The 24472-nt window shown below is 48.7% G+C and overlaps 1 protein-coding gene across 3 annotated transcripts in view; it reads right to left on the reverse strand.

The window, feature by feature from the left end:
- Positions 1-18619, reverse strand: part of TCF7 (transcription factor 7) — a 75189-nt gene extending 56570 nt beyond the window's left edge. For all 3 annotated transcript variants that reach the window (XM_082006107.1, XM_082006108.1, XM_082006109.1), the window contains exons 1-3: positions 17567-18619; positions 17407-17473; positions 16893-16999 (exon numbers count right to left, since the gene is read on the reverse strand). In XM_082006107.1, the coding sequence (XP_081862233.1) occupies positions 16893-16999; positions 17407-17473; positions 17567-17767 (375 nt within the window). In that variant the 5' untranslated portion in view covers positions 17768-18619. The remainder of the gene's footprint in view (positions 1-16892; positions 17000-17406; positions 17474-17566) is intronic.
- Between the last annotated feature and the right edge of the window lie 5853 nt (positions 18620-24472).

Genomic DNA, 24472 nt, shown 5'->3' on the forward strand with positions numbered 1-24472 from the left:
CTTACGGGACGAGGGCCCTTCCGCTGTAAAACCAGCTGAAAACAATCCCTTTTACCAAGGTAAATGGGGGAATGCGTTAAAGAGAGTAACGTCGCGGGAATGGGGTAGGTGGTTCTGTCAACTGGCTTCACGCACAATTAGACGATCACTTCAGACCGCCTGCCCTCAAAGCCCAGCCACGCTCTAACGCATCGACAGGCCACGCAAGGCAGCGCGTGGCGATGAAACGCTGCGGCGGTGGGAGACCCACGTCTGGAGGGGGGACTCGTCTGTCTGTCCGTCGGTCCGTCCTTCCCTGCATCTGCTGCTGCTACAGCCCCTGCACCCCAGCTCCCCATCCTCTGTCCCCATGCAGCAAACGGACACGCATGAAAAACACCCCTGCAAAATGGGGGTAGGGGGGTGGTTCTTCTTTTTTTTTAAAACCCTGCTCAGCTCGTTGACCTCCGAAGTGCCCCCCCAGCGTTTGCAGCCCCAGCCACGCTGGCGGCACGTGCAGCGCGATGCCGCCCAAGTCTCAGTCAGTGCCTCCAGGTTTGGAGGTGACACACAAGGTGGCAAGTGGCTTATAGCCTTGGCACGGGTCCGCTGCAAGCCCAGATGCTCTTTGTTTTCACGTGTGACGAGAGGCTGTGTGACAGTAGCACCAGGAGGCCGGAAAGAGCTATGTGAAAAACTGTACATCAGGGAAAAAAAGATATTCTCAGCAAATGTTTTTGTTAAAATTCTGACCTGTTGAAAAATTTTACCTATTCAACAAACAGAGCGAAAAGCAACATCAACTGAGCATGGGCAGTTTTTGAAAAATACCAAAGACAACAAGTTTGCAGTACTCTGAAAATTCCCCGTCAGCCCTAACGACTGCGGAAAGGGAATCGGGAACGGCAGCAATCGCAGGAGACAGCGGCTGCCAGTGCTGCTGGGTGATATTTACATCAATGTCCTGCCAACAATACCATTACTGGATTATCAGGGCGGATTAAGCCTTTAGCCAATTACCCCGACTGGTAAATTGTAGATTGTCTAGACTTTTTCATGTTCAACAATATGCATGAAGTTTCTCTTTATCGCTACAGCATCACACGATGCTCTTGTGGGATGTAATCCTGTGCTTCCCCGGGAGGTTCAGGTGAGCCGTGCCTGCAGCTCTGGGTTGACTTAGTGTGGCCCTGTGCACAGACAGATTTATTTCAGACAGGATTCTCATAAATTCAGAACGACTTCCAAATTTCTTGACTAGGAGATCAAAGAGGCAAGCATTTGCTTCGTGCCATCTGTGGAGCTGCTCGACAGGGCAACGCAGTCTGGGGAGGGGGGAGGAGAAGGGAAAAAAGAAGTCTCGGAGATTATGCCCTCAAAAACAAGCTCAAATGCCACCCTCACATTAAAAAGCACTGGTTGGCAGTAACAATTAATTCCTTAACTGAAACCCGCCCAACTGTGTCCAAGTGTTTTAATTTGCCTATTGCTACAATATGCAAGGGAGCTGGCAGTAATGGATTTGCAATTAAAACTAAAACTGGCAAAGAAATCGCAAAGCTGGCAAAAGAGCTAATCTGCAAGCCATGATCACAAGATTACAAAGTGTTTATGCACATGCTAATTACCCGAGTACATAGCTGAGAATGACTTGTAGGAGAGAATACTGGCTTTGCGTGATCCAAATCCGTGGATCCGCATGGACAGCCCAGCCGGCACCCTACCTACTTCCCACAGCTCCCACGAGCTGGCGAATGCAGCCGGAATCACCGTGGTCCCTGTGTGGAAGCAGGGAGAGGGACAAGGGACGGACAGGCAGGGTCCCCCCTGTGTCGCGGCCAGGGAAGGACGGCAACTGCTTCTCGAGCAGGTCAACGCCAGTGGTCACTGGGAGCCAGGTCCCCCACTGGAATCGTGTCGGGGTGAAATGAAAATCACCCTGAATACTAGCACCCAGTTATTTGCCCTATTTGCTTTCATCCTGCTCTCTTTTGGCTCTAAAAATTGTTATCCCAGGAGGTCCCTGGAGATCGGCGGGTTGCAGAGCACATGGCCCCATGCTGTTGTGCTGCAACCACGAGAACAAACATGCACCTACTGCCACGAGCATGAAACCTTTACAAATTACCTGCGAAGGACAGGATGGGAAGGGAAAAGGACTTAAAAGTGATCAAATGTCTGTGCAAATAGCTCATAACAGAAAGTGAGAGGGGTCAGGGGTACCGTGAAGAGCAATTTTGAACCACAGGAGAGAATTCCAAGGAGAAAACAGAGTGGAAGAGTAGTCCCAGAATAAAAGGCTGCTGGGAAAACTGAGATTCTTTAATATATAGGATTAAGGATTGCCAGTATCCTCAGGGAGGCAATGCAAATGGGGTTCAGACCATTTTTTCCATAAAAATTAGGAAGGAGAAAGAATAGACTTTGAAGTTCAACATGTTAGTAAATGAAAGCAACAGCAAAGGAGACACAAAGAGAAAGCAAGCCCTGGACGCCTAGAATTATGTCTTAAACACTTGGTACTGAAAGACAGAACCCGAGGTGATGAGGAGACTTCCCTTCACGCCATGCACAGATCCCAGAAAATCTCTAGATTAGAAACTGCCTGAGAAAAAAGTATTGCACAACAAAGGTAGGATGGAGTACAGCATTCAAATGGGATTCTTCGTGCCTTATTCAGCCAGCCCGGGATGACGAGGCTGCGAGGAGCACATCAATGAAGACCTGGTGCGTATGTCAGGCTGCTCCCGGATGCGCAGAGCAGAGAAAGGATTTCTGGACGGTGCTCTTTGCTCTGTGAAATGGTGGCTGGAGTTGGCGCGGAAGGACGCGACAGCTAATGAACGTCTATGGAGAAGTCAGAAATCCAACGGGCACCTCTACAGAGGTTTGCAGGCTCAATTGCGTTGACAAGGGGTTGATCATTCCTGACACCCTCATGAAAGCCGGACGGTTAGTCCAGGCTGCACGGAGGTTGGTGAAGGACCAGAAAGACATGGTAAGGATGCACAGCAATAGTCATTGCTGGGTCTGGCAGAGGGATAGATGGTTTCTGTGGTGACTTCTTGGAGGTATCAACAGCCTTGCTCGATTCTGGTAGCTGCTCAAGATGGGCAATTTGTATTTGGCTGATGGTCATTCCAACCTGTGTGCTCGTGTAAGGCAATTACAGAGCGAGTTCAACCCATCGTTACTGGTGGCCGTGGAATGCCATGTGTCAGGAAATGGCACCCAACCATCACCGATGCAGATAAGCATTACAGAGTTAATTAGCGCTACAGAAAGGGTGGTTCAAGGGAGAAGTGCTTCAAAACTTGGCTTGGAGATTAATTTATCCATCTCTACCTGTAATGCACTGTCAAGCAGTTAATGATACATCCAGCTATTGGGGTAACTGAGTGAAATTCAGGAGTCCATGGCGTAGAGGAGATGATACACCATGATAAAGAAGAGCTGATATAATGCTGGGTCCTTCAGACTATATGACTCTACAGCTGTTCCTTGCTCCAAGTAAGATGCGTGGACTGTAAAAATTTAAAGAATATAACACAACCACAAAGTCTTTTGTTGTTTGTTTTCTTCCCAGATACATTTGGGAGGAACTTTTCCTTAGACCCAGAGATTTGGTTGGCTTCTCTGTACTTGTTAGCCAGCATCTAAGCCAGGCTCTGCTGCTGGGGTCTGCCATTCCGCCTTTCGCAAGGAGAGCCCCAGATACAACTGTTGCCTATTTAAAGTCATCTACAAACCAGTTTAATAAAAGCTGACTGCATCTGCTTCCATGTTATTAGTTCTGCCCCAAAACTCTGTTCCTGGCAACACAATGTTCCACGCTAATGAGCCAAATCTTCCCCTCCCATGGCAGTACTCCTAAACCTCCACACCATTCAGTTCAAAAAGTTACCACCCTGTTTTTCCCTCGGGGGAGGGAAGGATTGCAGCTGCAGAGGGGGTTCTTCAAATAATATGAAGGCCAAAGATCTGTGGGAAAATCTGCTCTCAGACAAATAGCACTTGGGGGCATCTGCAGAGAGAACCAGCCCCTCTTTACTTATGTCTGGGTCCCACGTCCTTCTGGCAGCAGAGTTTTTTATGAACCAGGCTGCCATTAATCCCCTGCCAGTTCCTACACCCTACCATCCTCTGTGGGTAGACAGCACAGAGTGGGAGATAACGCTGCAGGGAAGTGGTATTTACTTCAGCTGGATTTTGTGGCTTCATGGGAGAGTTTCTACTCGGGGCAGTTATTTCTCACCCGCTTCTGCTGCAAGCAGGAGGGATTTGGTATAGATTAGGACGACTTTTCTCAGCTCTTTTTCCAGTGAATTTTCACCCGTTCTTGCCGCTTTTCTCCCTGCAGCACCGAGCACGAGATAAACAGCGAGTCGAGGTTATCGCGCTGCGGCGATGCTGCTCAGATTAAAGAGAAATCAGATAACTCTCATTACCTAACTGAAACTCGCTGCTAGACTTTTATAGAGAAACGATAATGTCTGAGAGCTGGAGGACTCTGCTGCCCTGGCAGACGTCCCGCGGCACCCGACTGGGCTGGGGGGGCTGCGCCCCGGCTCTCCCGTGACGGAGCGCAGAGATGCGGAGCTGCGCAGGATGCGGAGGTGCCCGGGATGGGGAGCTGCCTGGGATGCGGAGCTGCCTGGGATGCGAGGCAGAGCCTCAGCCACCACAAAAACGTGTGGTTTTGGCCTCCGCGTGCTCACACCTGGAGCCTCCAGTAAGGAAAATTTAGGCTTAGAAGTTGACACGGGCACGACTGATGGCTTTAATGTTTCACAAAGGGACGGGCGAGCAAAACGGCCATCTCTACCCCATCGTGCTGAGTTTTCCTCGTGTTTCTAAAAGTTGGCCTGAACTCATCTGTCCGCCTCCTCTACCGCTGTTGTAAACCTTTCTGCACCACATGCGACAGCAGCATCTCCCTGGAAAAGATTTCATTCGCTTCTGACTTTGCCTCAAGCCATTAACTGACAAACTGGCAGCTAACTCCTGTTAACAAATGATTTCCTAGAGATTACCGTTTAAGTAAAAAAGGTTCCAAGATAAATAGGCTCATTCTTCATGAGAAGGAATTTGAATTATGCATCCAGGGGTTTGGTACATGTGTCCAAAAGCTATGCTGTGCAATCCGGGAGGTTGTGCTCTTCAGCGTATTACAAGCGGGTAAATAAGACATGACATTTTGTCCTCGGTTTAATAGCGCGGATTCGTACGACACGTCTATTTGAGACAACGTGTTGGACCATCCAGTCGTCGTTCCCATCCAACTAACGCCACTCTATGAAGTTACCGTTTAGGCTGAAAAAGGGATTTGTTTTTAAAGCAAGAAAAGACGCCAACCGCCTTGAAGGAGTTGTGGTTTTACGGCCACCTGCAACTTGCTAAAAGATTATGAAATTGCAATTTGTTTAATATCTTGAAATAAATGGTTTAATAAGCAGCACAGCTTACTTTTTTTTGGCTAGTCCTTCTCTGATCATTTCTGCAACATCCCCTCTCGTAGCAGCCTGTGTTGGGTTTTATGGGTTTTTTCAGTATCGACGTGGCCTTCCCTGCAGTGCTCTCTGAACATCGCTTACACGTGAAACGATAAAGCTTCACAACGCTCCTGGGGGAAACTGAGTCACGGAAAAACAAGCTCCTGGGGGACTGGGAGCAGAAGCTGGGATAAAACCGCGCTTCCTCCGCCGCAGCCCTGCGCGGCAGTTACAAGACTATCCGGTTCCTCTGCTACAAAACTTGGTAACATGCCTCACTTCTTACCTGATTTTGAGAACATCCTGTGTTAACACATAAACAACGGGTGTTACTAATGGCTGTTTATTTGGCTGTTTACCTGTGTCTGACACGGCACCTGGTGCTCGCCGGTAAGAGGATCGCTCGGCTCCGTATCAAACGAACTCGCTGGGCGCAGGCAGGAGAGGGGCAGCTCCCACCCGGAGCAGACGGCTACGCACCCGCCCGGGAGCCAGGCGTTTACCACAGCACTGCTCTCAGAAGAAGATCGGGATGAAGAGTGATGCTTTTGGATACGGGAGCTGATCTTTCGGGGGTTCACTGCAGCCTGCCTCATCCCTCAGGATGCATTTATGGACGGATCTACGTACTAGATCAGTACAAACAGTATATTATAGCTCTAAAACATTTTACTTTGCAAAGTTTAAATATATGCATGTAGTTATATACTATCCCCAGTAGATGCCAATAACCAAGCAACTGGCGCTGACATATCAGGTAATTTTCTGTCCTCTTGAGCAAAGAAATTAAATTTTCTCTGCAACAACTCTTGTGTTGAGGAGCTGCCAGAGGTCCCGTAAGCCCAGCCCAGCAGCACCCATTTAGTTTTTTTACCTGAATTCTGCTCCTAGCAGAAAAAGCACAGAGTTCACCTGGATAGCAGAAAACTTACATGTCCAGATATAACTCTGTTTTCAGCCATCAAATTAATTGTGGAAAACACAGAAGGACTTGGGCATGATGTTAACTTCAAGCCAGAACTGTTCAAAAACCTTTTGGCTTTTTCTAAATAGCAGTAACTGTTGTATTATACAGAGCGTGTATGCCAACAAGAGCCAAAACATCTTAGTACTTCGTTGGAAATATATCCTTAAATTCCTGCTGACTGTGTTTAGGAATGAATGCTTTTACTCTATGAGGTTTGGATAAAATTATTGCCTTGTCAAGGTGTTCCCATGTCCCCCGGTCCAGCTGTTTTAGGGAGCTAAATTCGCAACAGCAAACACATTTCTGTGATGTCACTTTACAGCATTTGATTCTTCAAAGTTGCTAACAGCCCGCAAGAATTCCACTGATTGATCTAGAAACTTGAGGGGCTGTTTCCATCGGAAAAGGACTCCAGAGATGGACAAGGGACAAGAGCTGCCCTTGAGTTAAAACAACCCGGAGAACGACTGAGAGTCTCGCAGTGAATCACTCCCAGTTGCATTGCTGGAAGAGTTTGTGTCCTGCCCCGTTACAACCACAGCTACATCTGATTTGAATGAAACTTCAAACTTAACGATTTTCATGCCAGCTATTTAAGAAGCAATGTCATTTTCTTCAACACCCTCTTATTTCATTCGCTATCTCCAAAGATTTTGCTCCAATTCCAAAAGCAAACTTATTTTGAGGAAATAGACTGTTTCCAACTGGCTTTAGAAGGGCCACACACTAAAAACCCTGGACAGGCTTAAACCGCAACCTTCAGACAGCCTCGTGTTTGAAGGTGCAATCTCCAGCATCCCTATCTTTTCTTATAAAAGAAAAATGCAAACACGAGATCAGCGCTGAAGATTCAAACGTTTTTCAGAAAGCTATCCCTATAGTAATGATCTCAAACAAATAACAAGCTAAAACCGAAACACAACAGCAATAAAATAAAATCTGATGAGCTCTTCAAAAAGATCTCCAGGTGATATCGGTTGGCAGGACTCTGTTGTCTATCCCAGAGCTATGGCAGTTTACCCCAGCCAGGGCTTTGCTGCAAACACACCGAAGCCAGGAGGCTGCATCCTTTCATATTACAAAACAAAAGCCAAGTTCTGATCGCTGGGATGAGGAAGAAATTTTTTGTTGTGGATACATTACTGTGTAATTACTGCAGATTTCATTTACTTTCTTTTGAATACTACAGCAGATACAAAGGCTGGGTAGATGTGGCAGCTCCCCGTGTTATCATCTAATGCTCTAGGTTTACATTTTGAGAGTTAGCCCTTCAAAATATCAGGGATCTGTGGGTCTAGTGAAGCAAAAAGAAAATATTTCCATTGATAGGAGACAGGGAAGTAAAACTGATACTCTCAACTGCTGTCAAACTGATAGCAAGGAAAGAGTTTCACGTAAAATTAAAAAAAAAAAAAATCATTTACCCATTTTCTCAATAAAATCAGGGTTAGAAACCAGGGGATAAGATCAGAAAGGAACACCCCGGGTAAGAGACTATTCATGGGACCAGAACGTGGAAAATTCCATAAAGCACAAATGTTGCTAAGAATATTCAAAAGTCAAAGCTTTCTGTGGGTGTGCATGCATAGAGATGTCAACACAACTATTTCATGATCACCGAAATTGCTACTAGCCTGCATCCTCTCTGAATGGCTATTTTTAGGACCCAGCCTTTCATGTGGTATAATGATGTGGATTTTACAAGAGCATTTATAATGTGTTTCATATGGTGCACAGTCCTGGAGAAATTGCTTTGTATCAGAGAAAGTTAAACAAAAAGGTTGGGGTGCTTTTTTGTTTGTTTTTCTTTTAAAAATTTTATTTCTTATTTTCTATCATTGCTTCTGTTCTAGATTTAGGGCTCATATGCCTATTTTAATTTATCCTATGTGACAGTACGGGCTGTCCCAAAGGAATACTCAGCCCAGCACGATGCCATCCCACAAAACGTCACCTGGATTCCTCAATCCGCGCGTCCCTTTGGACGGTCGATTTCAAAGCTGGCAATGCCACACTATGTAAGTTATAGCAGGACGCTGAAGCTCAAAGGCCAAATTTCGACCTCGGGTACGCTGGTGTCAGGGGTTGTGCACTGTCTCCCACGTTAGACTTGGCCTTTCTTCTTTTAGGGCAAATTCATACAAAGCAAGGTTTGTAGAAGACGACAACTCCTCCTCGCTCCCTCACCAGTAATTCCAGGGCAGCGGCACGTAACGAGAAGCAACTCATCAGCCTCGCCGTGCTAAGAACAACGAATTTTCATGCGGTAGCTCTTACGATGGTTTATTTCCTAAACAGGAAAGCAATCTCCGCAGTGCCATCTCCTCAGCGTTAGAATAAAAATTCCACATTTCTGATCCTTTCTGAGCGTTTTGCTGGGAAGAGTGTCTCCCCAGCGCTTCGTCCACAAGCGTGTTTATAATTGCGTCCCCCTCGTGCTGAGTCAAGCATACTTTACAATCCTCGGCTTTCACATTCTGCTTTTGTGTTAAGTCCCATCAGAGGAGAACCTCTGTTTACGCTCGTGTCTGCTATTCCTCAGAGCAAACCACAGCAGAAAACAAATTCAACATATAGCATACAAGTTGAATCACTTAAAAAAAAAAAAAAAAAAAGCCTTTTTTTGGTCAGTCCATGATTACTGTGTAGCTCTTCAAGGCAGACGTGTACTTTGTACATTATAGTTCCAGATTCTCAATGGAACAAAGGAGGTACTGTTCAGACTTATTTTTTTGCCTATCATTTAATCAAATGTAAAGTTGTTATAACCGGAGGGGAAAAGTGCTCTAGATTCTAGTATCCAGCTTTACTTTGGTTTCGAAAACTTACCACAGCATTGTTGAGTTTATTGTTTTGTTTAACAAAACACTAATTTTGGGACCCCGTGAAACACAATGAACCAGATTCTTTTCGGTGCAGCTGAGCTGCGTTTAGCACAGAAGCAGCGGACGGGAGAGGAACGCTGGTTTAAAGCCTCTCCGGTGACCTCCTGCCCGGCGCCTCCGGCCTGGGGGATGCTCTGGATGGGTACCGCTAGTCCTGCCGGGGTTTGCTAACCCTCCTCATCCTCAGCATTGACCCAACGTCCCGCCGTCTCCGCCAAACCGCTTCGCAGAGGCAGCGGTGGTGGAATAGTCCTTCGTAACCTCGGGAACGGCCAGAAATTATAAAGACCCAAAGGCAAAAATGAGAGAAAGGGCCACAGGACAGAGCAGCGGTACGTTGCTCCGTACGGAGGCGACGGCGAGAGCTCTTTGTCCGAGATCACCGCGACGGAGGCGCAGGGGTGCGCGCCCCTGCAGTCGCTCCCCTCGAGGAACGACGCGGGCGGGTTTGCGAGCCAAGACCTCGGCGGACCCTCGCAGCGGGTTCGGCCCCGACCTTGCAGGTTCCCGGGACATCGCCTCATTCCCGCTGGGAAACGCTCGCCCCGCCCGGGGGCCAGAGGGGGCCGTGCCCGCCCGGACAGACTGCTGGACAAGCCAGCAGACAGCGCAGGCGTTTGGTCTTTACTGATTCAGCTGGATTAAAACTGGAAGCAAGGAAACGAACAGCTCTGTATCCTGTTACCAACCCCCTGAGTCACCCATCCTCCTGCCGAACCTTTGCTTCATCCTCCGGACGCAGAGATTAATGAGCCAGTATCATGTTATAGCCTATTTTTTAAAGGGAGATTTGGGAGAATAGCACATGAAAGAGCCTGTGTGTGGGGTGGGGGCTCACGCGTCCCAGCTTGGCACCAACCTGGCGTTCGGTCAGGCTGAGAGGTTCTCCCTGCTGCAGCGGCTCTGCAACGAGTTCAGGAAGCAGCTCGTACCTATTTCCGTGCCCTCCACCCACCATCGGTAAATGATGAGGTAAGAGCATATATACCTCAGGCTGGGAGAGATGCTGACGTAAGCCATCTCCCAGCACCAAGAGCAGCGAGCTGGAGTGGCAAAGGCATGGGAAACCGAGGAAAACAGCAGCAGCAAACGAAGGAGAGGCGTTACGGGATGGCTGCAGACAGCCCAAAGCCTCGGAGGGGTGGGATGGAGAGAAGCTCCCGCGGTGGCAGTGCCCTCTCCAAGAGGACAGTGCTGGGGATGTCCGGCATCTAGTCCCTCTTCAAATCAATGCAACAGACGGGAGAAGACAATCCTTGAGGTTTTCTTGAGGGATCTGTGACTTACACGCGGTGCAGGAGATTTTAGTAATAGAATGGCAGCACGTGCTCAACGGCTGTTCACCCGAACGCGCCCTGTCCAGCGCAGCCTCCCCGTGAGCAGCCACGATGCTCACAGATGCATGGGTCCTTCCTTCACCTTCTCTACGGTGGATAAGTGAGGGAGCTCAAAGGCCAACCAGTATGAAAAAAGGACTAAATTCGGTCTTGCTGAATCACTCACGGCCAAAGGGCAGACAAAGAACTGCGGGTGTGAAATTTATGGCAAGCTGAAGATGTTTCCTCAAAACTACTGATGTTTCTTAGCACTTGACTGCGCTCTACCAATACCCATCACGTCATGTACACACAGACACACACAGCCCGGACCAGACTGCAATCTTAGGTGTGCGGCTCACACCACCCGTACCCTGAAAACCTGCTTCACTTGCAGATCAGGCTACAGATAGAGAGGGGTTCAGCCTGCGATTAGGATCTGGCCCTTCACAGATGATCTATGAGCGCAGTCAAGAGAGTCATCCCTACGGAGTCGGCCGTGTCTGTTTAGTCACAGAACACACGCGCGGTGACTTGACGGGTACCTCGGAACAGCAAATGCCAGCACACCCGACCGTACGGATTCGTCAGTGTTTCCACCCGCACGCAGGAATTCAGTGGTGCCTGCAGAGTTACGGTAGGAGAGGACTGCAAGCTGCGAAGCGACACGCGAGCGCGTGGCAGAGCTCCTCGCCGCCCTCCCCGTCTCTCAGTTAAAGCTCTGGATACCAGACCAGCTCTGTTCTTTCATCCTGGACACATTGTGTGCCGCTCACCCCCAAATCACTTCGTTCTTCACAGTTAACATTTCAAAAATATTAATGATTAAACATGGATGAGCTTTGGGAGCTTGGGTCGATGTTAGATTTTGCTTTTCTCCAAATTCTCAATCGGTTGAGTTAATAACGCTTCGCAAACAGCAACAGTTGGGAGCTTGCAGGAACGGTGCCTTTACCGTACACAATCTCATAGCAACTCCCCACCGACAAAGCATCCCGCGCCCGGGAAGCCAGTTCCAGGGTAGCCTGCGAAGGAATCCCAGTGGGAGAGCAGATATTGTTGAACTGTCTGAATCACGTGCACACTTATTCACATGCACGGATTTACATAAAACACTTGCTTTTGTTTCCCTGTGACATTTTTCTTTTTCTTTTTTTCATTCCAAACGATTTTAAAAATAAGGTTATATTAGACCACACACAGGCAGTGCTGTATCATGTCACTGCTTCTTAAGCAGAACTCTCTAATTTATTTCAAAGGGAAGTTCTGCTTCAAAATTGAGGGTGTGATATGAACTCAGAAATTAACACAAGAATTTTCCTTGGGGGGGAACCGAGGCTGAATCAGACATGCAATAAATGACCTCGGAAGCCCTGTGCCTCGGTACATCCACCTATCCAACATTACGCTTTAATACAAAAAATTATTTTCACCATTATCCTATTTCAAGCTAGGAAGAAGAGCTGGAAGAAGTGGATTCGCTCTGGTCAGGAGGGAACAAATTATTCGTCTGTCTGTCTGCCGGGACGTCCGTCGGCAGCCACTGCACTCCTAACGCTTTCTGCTGGGAATATAACAATTTGTGGGGACCGGGTACCGTGCCGGCGAGGTCCCGTAGCGCAAGCCCCGCTGGCGGGGAACCCGGCCGGGAAGCTGCCGGCGACGCGGCTCTCCCGGAGTGGCGGGCACGGCCGGTAACGCGCGGAGCTGCCGTTGGCTCGCAGCTGCCCTCGCTCCACGCGCGGCATCCGGAGAGGGACGCGGCAGCGACGCATCCCCGGCGCAGGGCGACTCCGGGGAGTTTTCCCCACTGGCTTCAACAGGGTCAGAACTCGACGCAGGAAAAAGCAAAACTGAACTATTGCCCCGACGGTGCAAGCGAGGGCAGAGGGACTTCTACACAGAAGCAGCCGAGCTGCAGATTTCCTTCCGCCAACTGCTGCGGGGGCAACAGCCTCCTCCCGCGCCGGGACGGAGCGGCCTTGGGGGACGGGGGCTGCAGCAGGATCGGCCGCGTTCCAGGGCTCAGCCGCCGCGTCCCGAGGGGGCAAAGGGCAGCGGGAGACTTTCAGCTCCACGCTTTCCCACCTCACGTCGGGCGTTTGGGACCCATGGCCTCAGGCCAGCGGTAGCTGCACTTGCATCTTGCCCTGCCCAAGGGGACGTTTCAAACCCACTGAACGGGAGCCAAGCGCGAGGAGCCCGGCCGACCGCAGGGACCGGGCTCTGGACGTCGGCGTTATTTCCCAGGCCTGCCGTCTCATTTGGGGACTTCAGATGTGCAGAGCTTGGGAAGCTCCCACCACCCTTGCGCTCCTACGCAAACTCTGCTTAGACACCTTAATAACTAAGAAAATCAGGTCGTGTCTGTTTTCCAGAGAAATAGAGGCTCTTGGACCTCTGTTTCTCACACAGACAGGAAGGTCCAGTACCTCAGCTTTATACAGAAAACATTTTAATTCTGCCTTCACACACCTCACATGCTCATTACACGTAACGGTGGTGCACAGAAGGAGCTCCCCCACCGGCTGGCGTGGGGCGAGCTTGTGCCCTACTTATGGGGCAGCACGGTTCATTCCCCTATTTTATAAACCTATTTACAAAAGGAACTTAAAGAAACTTATAAGTGCTCCTTCTACCATTTAACTACCACATGGTACAAGATATAACAATGTTCAGAAAACCCCCTCGGGTCTAAACTCAATTATACAACTGTAGCAAGAAAAATATTTTAATCTGATCAAAGTGTTAACATGTTTGACCATGTCTGACCTCTAATGTTTGTAACCACCTAAAAGGCTGGTGTTCTTACTAAGGATGTACCTTAATTTGATTTAAAGTCATTTGTACTATTTAAAAAAGGATATAGTTTTATGATTTTATATTTCATTTAGAAAAACAGTTCCTCAACTTGTTAATATTCTTTGGAAGTTTCTTGCAGATTTTTAACCAGCGAATCCTATATATTCCACTCTGGGAAAAGCTGGACTTTGAGAGGTCCAGGAGAGTCACAGCAGAGTCACGAACCACCACGCATGCGACATGCGAGAGCTGGGTGAGAAACGGTTCCCCTGGTGCCTTGCAAAATTTCAAGATTTCGGATGCGTGCACAGTCTGCGCAGAGATGCTCTTAACACCCTTCACCGAGCGCGTGCCCTCCCCAGCCCGGCCAGCCGACGGGGCTTCACAGCACGCTCCCAAAACTCGGGACACCCGGGCTCAGCTCCAGCAGCACCTTCACCTGCGTGCCCCGGCCACCCCCCCGCCCTCCCTTCTCCCTTGGCTAGCTCTCCTGCCAGTCCCGGATGCTTGCGCATGCTCACACCAGCATCGCTCCAGCTGAACTACCATAAACCGGCGTTTGCCACCTGCGGCAGCGGTGGCCCACCGAGCCGAACGAGCGCCCGGGATCTGCCCGCTGCAGGGTGGCTCTTGCCACATCCTGCTGCTGGCCGGGGACGTCAGCTGGGCTTGGCGTTCTGCTGATGTCAGGTACCCGGACACGCTCAGTGCATCACTCGGGAGCGATACCAGAGCATGTACATAAACACAAGTGGGTGTGTTTTGGTAGAAAGAGACAATTTTGGCTGGGGAGGTGCGGGGAGCCCAGCAGGATGCTGGGGTGAGCAGCGTTAACAGCAGGTTACAGCCACCTTGAGGGTAACAAAGCAAAAGTGATGCCACTGAGAATATAAGAAAGAAAAAAGGAAAGCAGGACACTGGTAATGCCGGTAGCGACACACCCACCCCGGCCGGCGCTCCAGGCCGGCTGCGGTGCCGCTCGCAGCACCCTGCTGGGGTTCGGAGGGAGCCCGCAGAAAAAAAAACAGTGGTTTTACGGTGCATCGCAGGGTGGGGGCTCAAGCCGCAGCCTCGGCGCCGGCCCCCCTTCATTTTTCAGGGAGCTGTATGACATTTTTCAATCAGTTAAATGTAAAGCCCTGACAGTTTGCCAAAGTACTCCTGGGTTAATTTTTTTTAATTTTTATTTTTGAAGATTCTGAAATTAATCCTAGCTGCAAACAACTTTTTCCGGGAAGCCTCATTAACCAAAACACAATCTCCACTACCAAGCAGACGCATGACTGTGAGACGTAATCCCATTCACTCACACAACCCTCCTCCCTGACTCTACTTGTGCTAAAGTGTTAATTAAAACACACTTTTATGGATGGTTAAGTATCTGCAATCTTCGGTCACAGATCTGACCTCCTCAATTATTGGAAGCAGCCACCAGATTATAGCCCACGCTTTATATAATGTACACAGTGGCAACAAATCTATATGAGAGCAATACATAATTTACTATGATAACCTTTGCGCAGTCAATATAAATACAAGACAAAATGGCCCGGAAAGATGTATCAGAATAGCTATCGTACCAAGTCGAAAACCCAAAAGACCAGCCTTTATCTGAGGAAGAAATCTTCCTGCGTCTGCTAGGTAACAGATTTTTAGCTGAAAACATCAAATCAGCTTTTTAAGTCACTCAACATAAAGGGCTGCCTGATCCGAACAGACCTATGCAAAACCGGCCGAGACAGCGGAGGATTTCCGTGGCTCCCAAGGGAACGGGATCAGTCCTTCTCCGCTCCTCCGTTTGCTCCCCTCCGAGTTCTGCGCAGCCTATTTACTCCCGTCCGTTCCTGCGACAGTAACCCCTGGGGTTTTTAATACATTGTCAAGGGGAAAGGCGATTCACAAACCACAATCTACTTTCTAGCTTAATCGCTAATAAATAGGCTACTGCACTTCGTTGCCCATCTAGTAAGGTTTTAAGATTATAAGAAATTTCTACGACAGCAAATAGTTGCTGGGCTAACGTAACTCTGAATTTACCCACATTCTATACCAGGGAGCAAACTAAATGTGTTTGAATAAGACAAATTTAATATCATCATTTCAAATTTATGCAGAAGAGAGCAGCTTAATATTTTAGAGGGGTGAGGGGGATACCTGGTACCTGGGGGAAGGGACACGAGGTGGGAAGCAACAGAAAAAATGCTTATTAGGATTACCACAACGTACACTGGCCCTGCCTTGCAAACGCATCTTTTCTGGCTGTAAACTGAAGGAAGACTTCAAAACTTAGGGACAGACCCTCAGCACCCGCACACCGACTTCGGCCCAGTTATGACAGCCTGCGGCCGGGGAAATCGGCTCCCTGGGAAGGGCGGTGCTGGGGTACGGGCAGGCTCACGGAGGGCCCCGTCTCCTCCTGCCGTGCAGCCAGCGGGGTCGGGCGGAGGCACGGCCGTCATTCCACGGAACACTATTTCATCCCACTTTCACTTGAGTTTCGTACCCCACGGTCCATCCATTTTTCGTAACGCCAGTTTAACATCCTACCCCTCTAGCCAGCAAATGGTTGAAACGAAGGACGGCACCGCAGATCCTCTTAAACCTTATCCCTTTAGAGGTTAAAAACTAAAACCGAAATAAACCAAACGGTGTTTTCTCATTGACCGACTGCAAATGCAGAGAAACATCTGAAATGCAGGCAGCGACGCTGGCTCTCCAGGAGCGACACGAGCACTATCTGCTGCAATGTCGTGACATTATTTTCTGAAGTTCTGATAGAGATGGCGACGGAAAAGAGAGCTTTTGTAGGGAAGCCTTCAGTTTAGTTATTCAGATAGCAAAACTTAGAAGCATTAGAATATACGGAATTACTAAAGCTGATCTGACCCAAGGGGGAAAAACTTTACAGGAAGACGACAGGAATAGTCCTCCAGCAGCATTAAGCCTTTTCCTGAAAGCCTCTATTGCCATTTTAGAAGCAGAAGATCCACTTTCTGGGCCATCAGCCACAACAGAGCCCTAACCAACGTCAGACCAAAACCTGGCCATTTTACAAGCAGGTAACGTCGAACTGAAGCTAAGCTGCGGGCCACATCCCTGAACACAAACACCAGAAGCTGCTCGCCTCCAAAGCCTGTGACCCAGAAAAAGGAAGGGGCATTCTGAGATATTTGGGTTTGGTTGCTGGAGGAGTAAAAGGCGAACCTAGAGGATGGGGAGATTGGAAAAGAAGCTCCTCCAGCAAATTCGGAGCTAAGCAGGCACTTGCTGCCGAGCATCTTTCCCCCTTCCCACTCCTTCTCCCTTCAGCTTGGGCAGAACAGCATTTTAGAAACAGAGCTGCAATTTATCAGGAAAAAAAAGCACGTGTCGGTGCCTGCACAATACCTGCAACACACTTCAGCAGTGAGAGAGGCCACGAAACTTCTCCACAAGGAGAGGACGCACTCACCAGAGGTGACATAGATCCATTGGGCAGGTAAGGGTCTGAGAGCATGAGGAAAGGGTAGCCAGAATACGCGGATCCTTTATACATCCCTGGGTCCTGATGCTTCATACCTGCCAAAATTTAAGTTCCCCATCAAGATTTGCCTTATGACAGGTGATTCCTCTGCCTTCGGGGGCACCCGAAGAGGTTACAGCACATTTTTGGAGGCTTTTTGCCCCATACTCCTCGGAGAGGGTGCTGGTGGGGGGTGCTGGGTCCCCCGGGGGTGCGTTGGGTTCAGCAGCGGCTCTCCCCGGGGGGCTGCGGCGGCCAGGCCCGTATCCCTCGCTCCCGGGGCTTGCAGGGCGGAGGGCTCAGGGGCTGGGGGGCTCAGCCAGCCCGGGGATGGCGAGCACTTGGCCGGCTCGGCTGGATGGGGCAGCCTGGGAGAGGCCAGCTGGGACAGCGGATGGGGACACCCCCCCCCCCCCACCACCCACACCCCCTCCCCAGACACGCGGGCGTCACAGCGACTGACCATCATCCATGTGGTCCGGGAGCTTCTCCTGATAGACCCTCTGCGGATCCTGCACACGCCTGATGGCCTGCATGGGGGGGAGAGGGAGAGGCAGAGCGGGGCTGGCGGCCGGGGGGCGCGGGGCCGCGGCGGGGGCGGCGGCGCGGCCGGCCCGGCTCACCTCGGGGTCGGCGGCGGCGGCGGCGGCCGGGCTGCCGCTGCCCTCCGACTCGTTCACCAGCGAGGACTTGAGGTCGGCCAGGTCGCGCTCCGTGAAGGCGTTCTCGGGGATCTTCTCCTCCTGCTCGCCCTCGTCCTTGAAGGCCAGCATCTCGTCGGTGGCCCCCAGGTCGTCCCCGCCGCCGCTGCCCAGCTGCGGCATTTTCGTCCCGCCGCTCCCTCCCGAGCCGCGCAGCAACTTTCCCAGCGAGTATTGTTCTCCGCCGCCCGGATCAAGCCTTATTATTTTTTTTTTTCTCCCTCAATTTTTTTTTCTTAAAAAAAAAAAAAACTGCTCCCTCTTGAAATTGTTCTTTCTGAAGTTTTTTTTTTTTTCTTTCCAACTTTTTGTTTCCCCTCTCCAAATTCCCTTTAACTCCTTTCTTAAAAAAAAAAAAAAGGAAAATTAATTATAATTGTTTTTCCTTCTTAAATCTTTTCCTTTCCCCCCTTCCCTCCCTCCCTCCCCCGGCGGCTCACGGGGGGCTCGGCAGGCTGCGGGCAGGCGCTGCGGGATGCCGGGCTCCACTGGGCCCCCCCCCCCCGTGCCGCCCCCCACCCCCCCGAGCCCCGGAAAGTTCCCCTGGGAGCAGCGGGCGGCGGCAGCCGACGGCACGGAGCGCCCGGTGCCCGTGTGCGAGCGCGGCGGCGCGGCGGCCCGGGGCTGCCGACATCAAAGCGGCCGCCGGGTGATTGGCAGCTCCGGGGCGGGGCCGGGGGCGGGCACACAAACACACACACACACCGCGCACACACACAGGCACACACCGCACACACCCGCTCCGACGCGGAGCGCCCGCCTTAAAGGGACCGCCAGCCCCCCGCAGCCCCCCCCGGGGTTTGGGGGTGCGGGCTGGCCCGGCGGTGGGCAGCTGTGGGGGCGCGGGGCAGCCCGCGGCTCTGCGCGCACACGCATCTCCGCGCACACCTCTGCACGCACACCTGTGCCCACGCGCGCCCGCACATGCGTCTGTGCGCGCACACATGGCTGTGCATCCGCCTGCCCGCATCTGGACATGCATCTGCACAGGTAGGGGCTCATTTGCACGCACACAGCTGGACGCACAGCTGCACGCACACGTCTTCACGCGTGTCCACGCGTAGCTCTGCGCGCACGCGTCTGCACGTGCACCGTCTGTACACATGCACCAGCACACAGCCACATCTGCGCAGCCCCACACGCGTCTCCACAGGTGCCTGTGTGCACATATACGCACACGTCTGTACGCACACATCAGCGCATGCAGCTACACATCTGGCCCACACAAGCGCTCACACACCTACACACACACCAGTGGGATCCACACATGTCCCCGAACACACCAGCACCAGTAAGCACGCAACCACACACATCAGCACCCGGAAACACATCGGCAGACACACATCTGCACACACACACACATCTCCATGCAAACATCTGCACACGCATCCGTGCACACACGCACCCGCGCACACAAACACATCTGCACACACAAACACATCTGCACGCTCCCATCTGCCCAGAAGCCTACAGCACGGATCAGTAGCACACCACTAGCCACAGAGGACGGGAGGCTGTGCGTGGGGCTGCAGGCACACACGCGTGTGCGTGCACAGCCAGGCACAAGCCAGCACATACACATGTACGCACACAGGCACAGGCCAGCACATACGTGTGCGTGCACACAGGCACACGCCAGCTCGCATCTGTGTATGCACAGAGACACAGAACATGCATGTGTGCGCACACACACGCACAGCAGCACATACATGTGTGCGCGCACATGCGTGCACACAACAGTTGCGTGTTCACGGCCTTGGGCGCACACAGCGCACACAGGCACGCGTGTGCCGATGGCCACGCAGAGCGAGGCCGCAGCGCGCAGCCCGGCCACAGGGCGATGCCCGCAGCGCCCGGCTCCCCGCCTTCGCGCCCTCATCCCCGGCCCCTTCGGAGGCACAGACGTGACGTCGGATCGCAGAAAATTATTAGTTTTCCTGACTGGCCCCGAGGGTCAGGAAACATGAAATTACCATCTTCGCAGCCAATTTTGAAGACACTAGACACTTCTGTGTTGGCGTCGGAGTTTTTTTTTAAGCCGTTCCCATGGAAAAGGAAACTCCCCATCTCTTCTGATCACATACGACAGGTCCTGTGCATGTCTCCGGTAGCTTAAAACAACACACCGATATTTATTTTCCTTAATTAAGATTGCATAAGATAGCCCTGGGTCCTGGAGACTTTTCTACAGACTGTAATGACGCCATGTAAATTGTTTTTTATGACCCAATATACTACATATTGTCACATTCAGCCCTTGAATAGGAAGCTAAAAATCTCGGTCCCTATTTTTCTTGTTAATTAGGGTATTATTACTAGGGATATAATCTCATTACTTTTTGGGGAGGAGAAGAACTAGTTGGAGCCACTTTGAAAAGTACTGAATATATTTAAATGAAGCAAAATCCATCTTTCTGCTAATTGCTGATTTTGCATGACATAGAATTATTGTTCTGATTTCGGGGGCACAGTTTACGCTGGGCTAAAGGAGACGGGAGAGGGAAGGGATGCTGTTTGCTTTTTTCCTGCTCAGCTCTCCCATCCAAATGAATGAGCAGGCTACCCCATAGGAGACTCCGTCTGCAAATTTCCATTCTTTTAAACATCACAAAAATAAAATAAGCTGCAGCCACTTTGAGTAATAATCATTTGAATGAAATATTTGCTACTTTAAGATTTTTTTTTTCCTTCTTTCAGATGATCCTCTTGTTTTGCATGTGAAAAAAATCGTCTGAGATTTACAGCCCTCCCAAATGGAGATAAAGCCTTGGCAATGAGTTGGAAACCTGTTGTAATCTGTGATCCAGGAAACAAAGAGCCTCATTAATGCAGAGACTTTGGTGAGCCTTTGATGTTAGCTAGCATAGCATTCACTCTCAGTTCCATTTGCATTTAAACATTCATAAAAACATCATCTCTGCTTCCTTTGCCTTAAGCAATTTAGGAGTAAAGTATAGCTTCTATTTAAAGAAACCCACTGTGGTGAGGCTTAGAATACAAATATCACATAATCTTCAAGCAGAGCAAATATTTTATCCTACATTTCTGGTGGGCACATTTAATAATATTATATTTAAGACCCAAAATAAAAGATCCATCTTACTTTCATTAACCTTACACCACGTATTCGAGTGAAAAGAGAAGAGGGGCCCTGTTAATTCTAAATATACTACATACCAATTTGTGGAAGCAAGAGAATCCAGAGGTTTTTACATTATTCACGAGAGCCGATTTTTGAAAACTGCATGCCTACAGCAAGGTGCCTAAATCCGTATTTAGGCACACAATACTGAAAATTTTGAACAAGGTTAGGTTTTTTTATACATGTAGTTTTCTGAACTGCAGAATCTTCATCCTGGTGTTAGAATGGAGTCAAAAAAGATTTTCAATTTTTTTTATTTTTAACAAAGGAAAGTAGAAAAGTAAAATGCTAAAAAATCACTATAAGCCTAACGCAGAGATTTTCTTCCAAGAGAAGGCACTGTTGCTCCCAGGCAGCATCCTGAGGGAATGGCAGTACATGGGGAATTTAGGGAATCATTAGAAAACAAAGGCCTATCTGTGTTATTATTTGCAGAAGTATTATTCACAAGCACACCTATGAGAAATGGAACAGTGCTAAAAACATCGGAGTTGGCTTGACTTGATGTTGGGAAATGTTCAACTCAGGTTGTCCACGTTCACTGTACCATTAAAAATAACAGAGCGAGTTGAAATCGATCCCGTCACATCGAGAGCTCTTTATGTTTTCACTCTTAGGAGCAAGTATAAGGAAATCTTTATGTTTGGTGCTATGAGTCAGTTTAGCCAGCCTGATGTTTTAAGCATTATAAGCAAGTTTCCTATATGATGAATATCCAAAATTAAAAACTGAAATGGAAAACACTTAAAAACAACTTTACCTTGGATAAAATATTTCTGGAGCTGCATCAAAGTAAAACAAAAAGCCTGGCTTACTTGTCAGATCATACCTGCACTGAACTTCAAGGTTTGATTTGTATTATTTACATGGAAAAGGTCCCAAGAAACCAATTTGGCACTAAGTATCTTCATTACGTTTTTTCGCTTGTATGGGTGATTAAATCAATCTAGGGTTCCTATTTTAATTTTTTTTGAAAGGTGCAGCCATCTGTGAATTGAGGAACTTTTCTGATGTCATCTTTGTGCTTCAGACATACTTTTTTCCCCCTCCTTTTTTTTTTAATAAGGAGACTTTTAGAGGAGCACATTTGTTTCACTATTAGCGTTTCTAACTGTCCTTCCAGTAACTGTTTAGAATTAAAGGTGTATAAGAACTTTTTAGAACATTTTAACTGTAACACCTGCAGATAACAGTAAACCAGATTAAATGATAACCGAGTCTGTCTGTCTGTCAGTCCATCTGTTCCTCATCCTGCATTTATCAACATGTTCTCCGAATGCTGTGTGTGAAACTCAGCACATGTATTTTTGTACCGCGCTACACACAGCGGCATGATGTGGCTTCACCATACACTTTATATATAAGTGAAGCCTCTCCTTTAAAGCCACTGTAAATGTTGCCACTAACTTCTCTTTGGCCAGGGTTTCACCTTCGGTTGTTTAAAAGGTGCTTCAGAATGAAGCACTTGGATTTCTTTAATTTAGTTTATTTGCTTTTCTCAGTTTTATGTTCATTTAATAGAATCAGTTTGGAGTAGCTCCTGTTTTCCCCTCTTTGGACACATTTTATCCTCTCATACAAGTTCATTTAATGTGGGTAAGGGACACATCTATCCCTGGCAGACTGAACGTCCTACATCTGCCTTCCTATTTCATTGTATTTGCAGCGAATACGTTTCCCTGATATGCGTACACAAATCAAAGTATGCTTTAATTTAAAACCAGATTTATTTCAGCACATTTTTTTGTAGCCGATTAATCAATTCTCTACTAACAGAGGAACCTTCTAAATATTTACCATTCTTTTGGAGAAAACCATTTGCACGGTCGTCCCATGAGGATGACTTAATTGATAGATTGGCAGTGCAAATGCTTCAGATGAGACGGATGAAAACTCCTGTGCGGGGTTCCAGCTGGGAGCAGGAGCTCCGGCAGGATAGGCTGGTACCAGCTGAACTAATCCTGGCAAGTGACCAGAGTAAATCAGGCCACTGAAAGCTCTGTTTTGCCCAAAGCGGTTTACGCTGGTGTAATTACCTCAGCATAGTCATAGCAGGAACATTTCCTTAGTCTAGACAAGCTCGAATAGGTAAAATAGATCTATCGTTTGCAACTGAAACATCTCGACCCAGCTAAGGCAAGGGAAAAGCCTTGCGTTCTTCTTTCTGCTTCGCCTTTCCTTCGCTCGCATGTGCCCGGGTACGGCAGGATTTTGTGTCGGTTTGGAGCATCCTCCAGTTTTGTTGGTCTGTGACAGAAAAAAGGGTCAAGCAGTTGCTCAGCCATTTCACTACTTGATTCGCTCTGCCCATCTTAATCTTGCACGATTTTAGGTGTTTATTTGACTTCATGCATTGATCTAAATGTACTTAAAGGATTCACTGGCAGCTGCCAAAAGATTGCTTTTAAAATACTAACAGAAAATTGACTCCCTGACATTGCAATATTTAGGTTGCTTTCAAATGTCTACATGCTTTTCTGGAAATGTTTCCAGCTGATAGGACTGGAGACTCCTTTTTTCCCCCTTGGGAGGCAAGAACCAGAGGCACTGCAGTCTGCTGACTGGGGCCAGCACCCTGCTTTCTCCAGGAAAAGAGGATAATCTCTCTCAAAAGACTTCATCAGATGTCAAAAGCCATAGTGTGAAAGCCATTTCGGAGACTGTGATCTTTGGACAAATCCCTGCATGTACGGCACAACATGGCACAAGCCATCGTCAAATCTCCCAGCGCAGTTTTTGGTTTTTCCTCTGTTTAGAATGTACCCTCTGTTTCAATTTTGTCAGGTTGTAAGACTGTCTCTTCAGGCAATTTTCACTTAAAAAGTCCTTTCTTTGTTCCTGATACAAGCAACACTTCAGAATATTAAAGGACTTTAAAAGACTCATCTATTTTTCACTCTGTGTGTTTTGTTCACCTCTTGCTGTTGGAACTGGACCAAGCAACTGGCATCGTGTTTAATATTTCTTATTACTTTCACTGTCAGGTTCTCAGACGCTTGCTCAATGCTGAAAGATCTGAGTTTCAAACAGGAAGGAGCATGTTTATTTGTTTACAAAAACACTTTTCCAGGGCTGCATCCTGTGGTCATACAATCATCCAAGTAGTCCCTGCTCCGATGAGTCATGCCTCTAAATTAAAAGGACCCATGAAGACGGATTTGCAGAATCACACTCATTGCTTCCACAACCGTTTTTCCGTAAAACATAGGGAAAAGTATGTTGATTTTTGGGTCTATAAAACCTTATTTTTACCAAACCAAAGTACTGGGTTCCTTTTTTCTCTGACAGTGTCCTTTACATTTTAACAAAATCCTTACAAGCCGATAGAAGCAGTCCCTTGCTGTACGTTGGGTACAATTCACGTAAAGTACACTTTGTCCTGGGATTCCTGTTTGTACATTGGATGGAACAAAGTACAGGAGAAATCCAAATATTGTTCTTTTAGCTCAGGCTCTGGTCAGACATGCTATCCAGGCTGCAGTGGAGCCTGGTTAAGAGGTTGTTATCCAGAGCCACCTTCCAACTGCTTCTTCCCTTCTCGCACATCTCCCACCGAAGGTGACTGTGCTCCACCAGATGAGACAGTGTATTTCCACATGTACGCACTCCCCGACCTGCTTCTGCCTGAAGGAGCCTGTTTCTAACAGACTATTGTTAAAAGGGTGCTAACTAGGATAATTTCTAAA

The sequence above is a fragment of the Phaethon aethereus genome, assembly GCF_964289735.1.
Source record: "Phaethon aethereus genome assembly, chromosome: 14".
NCBI classification, from domain to species: Eukaryota; Metazoa; Chordata; class Aves; order Phaethontiformes; family Phaethontidae; genus Phaethon; species Phaethon aethereus.